At 50.6% G+C, this 2,500-nt stretch overlaps 1 protein-coding gene across 1 annotated transcript in view; it reads left to right on the top strand.

The window, feature by feature from the left end:
* Window positions 1-2,500, top strand: part of LOC307043306 (rap guanine nucleotide exchange factor 1-like) — a 23,798-nt gene that overhangs the window by 4,934 nt on the left and 16,364 nt on the right. The window contains exons 4-5 of the mRNA XM_079687674.1: window positions 338-494; window positions 1,170-1,657. Of these exons, the coding sequence (XP_079543800.1) occupies window positions 338-494; window positions 1,170-1,657 (645 nt within the window). The remainder of the gene's footprint in view (window positions 1-337; window positions 495-1,169; window positions 1,658-2,500) is intronic.

Raw genomic sequence — 2,500 nt, 5'->3', positions numbered from 1 at the left:
GAACCTCTCTGCTGCCTCTGATACCAGATCCCCCACCATCGTCCTTAGCCTCCTGTCTGACCACCGTGGCCTCAGGGACACAGCTTTTGCTCTCAGCTTTGACATGATGACACAAAGCTCTATCTCTGCACAAACCCGTCCACTCAACTCCTCCTTCTCAGACCTCTCTTGTTTGTTTGTTTGTTTGTTTGTTTGTTTGTTTGTTTGTTTGTTTGTTTGTTTGTTGGTTGGTTTGTTCACCATATATAGCGGCCTTGGGTCCCTTGAAAGGCGCTATACATATGTAATCTATTATTATTATTACGCCTCACTTATTGTCTGTCTGTCCTCTCCGCAGTAAGACCGTCTCTTCCTGTCTCACTCGTCTCTACCTGTCTGTGGCTCAGCTGATTCGCTGGGCGGATCATGTGATGCTACAAGGCGTCGCCCACGGCAACAAGGAGTCCACAGCAAGCGTTACCACGGTGATCCGCGTGGTGCTGGATGGGGTTAAGGTGAGAAGCTAATATTAGCTGGAAGTTAGCTGGAGGCTAAGGTTAGCTGGAGGCTAAGGTTAGCTGGAGGTTAGCTGGAGGTTAGCTGGAGGTTAGCTGGAGGCTAAGGTTAGCTGGAGGTTAGCTGGAGGCTAAGGTTAGCTGGAGGTTAGCTGGAGGCTAAGGTTAGCTGGAGGTTAGCTGGAGGCTAAGGTTAGCTGGAGGCTAAGGTTAGCTGGAGGCTAAGGTTAGCTGGAGGCTAATATTAGCTGGAAGTTAGCTGGAGGCTAATGTTAGCTGGATGTTAGCTGGAGGCTAAGGTTAGCTGGAGGCTAATGTTAGCTGGATGTTAGCTGGAGGCTAAGGTTAGCTGGAGGTTAGCTGGAGGCTAAGGTTAGCTGGAGGTTAGCTGGAGGCTAAGGTTAGCTGGAGGTTAGCTGGAGGCTAAGGTTAGCTGGAGGTTAGCTGGAGGCTAAGGTTAGCTGGAGGTTAGCTGGAGGCTAATGTTAGCTGGACGCTAATATTAGCTGGAAGTTAGCTGGAGGCTAAGGTTAGCTGGAGGTTAGCTGGAGGCTAAGGTTAGCTGGAGGTTAGCTGGAGGCTAAGGTTAGCTGAAGGCTAATGTCACCTGGATGCTAACGTCAGCTGGAGGCCAATGATGCTAATGTTTGTTGTTAACCTGTGTTTGTCCTTCAGGAACTGGTCCGATTGGCTGCAGAGAAACAGGGAGACTCCACCCCTGTGTCTCCTGTCCAATCACAGGCCTCCGTGGGACAGGGGGTCGAGGACCAGCAGACCTCAGACAGGAAGTCTACCTGCTGGAGTCCAGAGGAGGAAACCTCAGACAGGAAGTCTACCCGCTGGAGTCCAGAGGAGGAGACCTCAGACAGGAAGTCTACCTACTGGAGTCCAGAGACCTCAGACAGGAAGTCTACCTGCTGGAGTCCAGAGGCCTCGGACAGGAAGTCTACCTGCTGGAGTCCAGAGGCCTCGGACAGGAAGTCTACCTGCTGGAGTCCAGAGGAGGAGACCTCAGACAGGAAGTCTACCTGCTGGAGTCCAGAGGCCTCAGACAGGAAGTCTACCTGTCCAGAGGAGGACCAGGACCCCCCTTCAGCTCCTCCCAAACCCCCCAAGCCTTCCTCAGAGCCCCGCCCCCCGCTGCGACCCCCACAGGGACCCAGGTGAGTCGGAACCACAGGTAATCCTTCCTTTGTTTATTCAGGAACAAAACGAACACCATGCATCATCAAAGGAGGGGGTGTGGACGTTGGAACATGTAAATATGGACTCAGCTGATCGTGCAGATATGGACTCAGCTGATCGTGTAGATATGGACTCAGCTGATTGCGTATGGACTCAGCTGAATGTGTAGATATGGACTCAACTGATTGCGTATGGACTCAGCTGATCGTGTAGATATGGACTCAGCTGATCGTGTAGATATGGACTCAGCTGAATGTGCAGATATGGACTCAGCTGATTGCGTATGGACTCAGCTGAATGTGTAGATATGGACTCAACTGATCGTGTATGGACTCAGCTGATCGTGTATGGACTCAGCTGATCGTGTAGATATGGACTCAGCTGATCGTGTATGAACTCAGCTGATCGTGTAGATATGGACTCAGCTGATCGTGTAGATATTGACTCAGCTGATCGTGTAGATATGGACTCAGCTGATCGTGTAGATATGGACTCAGCTGATCGTGTATGAACTCAGCTGATCGTGTAGATATGGACTCAGCTGATCGTGTAGATATGGACTCAACTGATCGTGCAGATATGGACTCAGCTGATTGCGTATGGACTCAGCTGAATGTGTAGATATGGACTCAACTGATTGCGTATGGACTCAGCTGATCGTGTAGATATGGACTCAGCTGATCGTGTAGATATGGACTCAGCTGAATGTGCAGATATGGACTCAGCTGATTGCGTATGGACTCAGCTGAATGTGTAGATATGGACTCAACTGATCGTGTATGGACTCAGCTGATCGTGTATGGACTCAGCTGATCGTGTAG

This window comes from Notothenia rossii, assembly GCF_949606895.1.
Source record: "Notothenia rossii genome assembly, chromosome: 6".
Classification (NCBI taxonomy): domain Eukaryota; kingdom Metazoa; phylum Chordata; class Actinopteri; order Perciformes; family Nototheniidae; genus Notothenia; species Notothenia rossii.
Note: the sequence above shows the minus strand (reverse complement) of the source record. Positions and strands in the feature narration are given on the sequence as shown.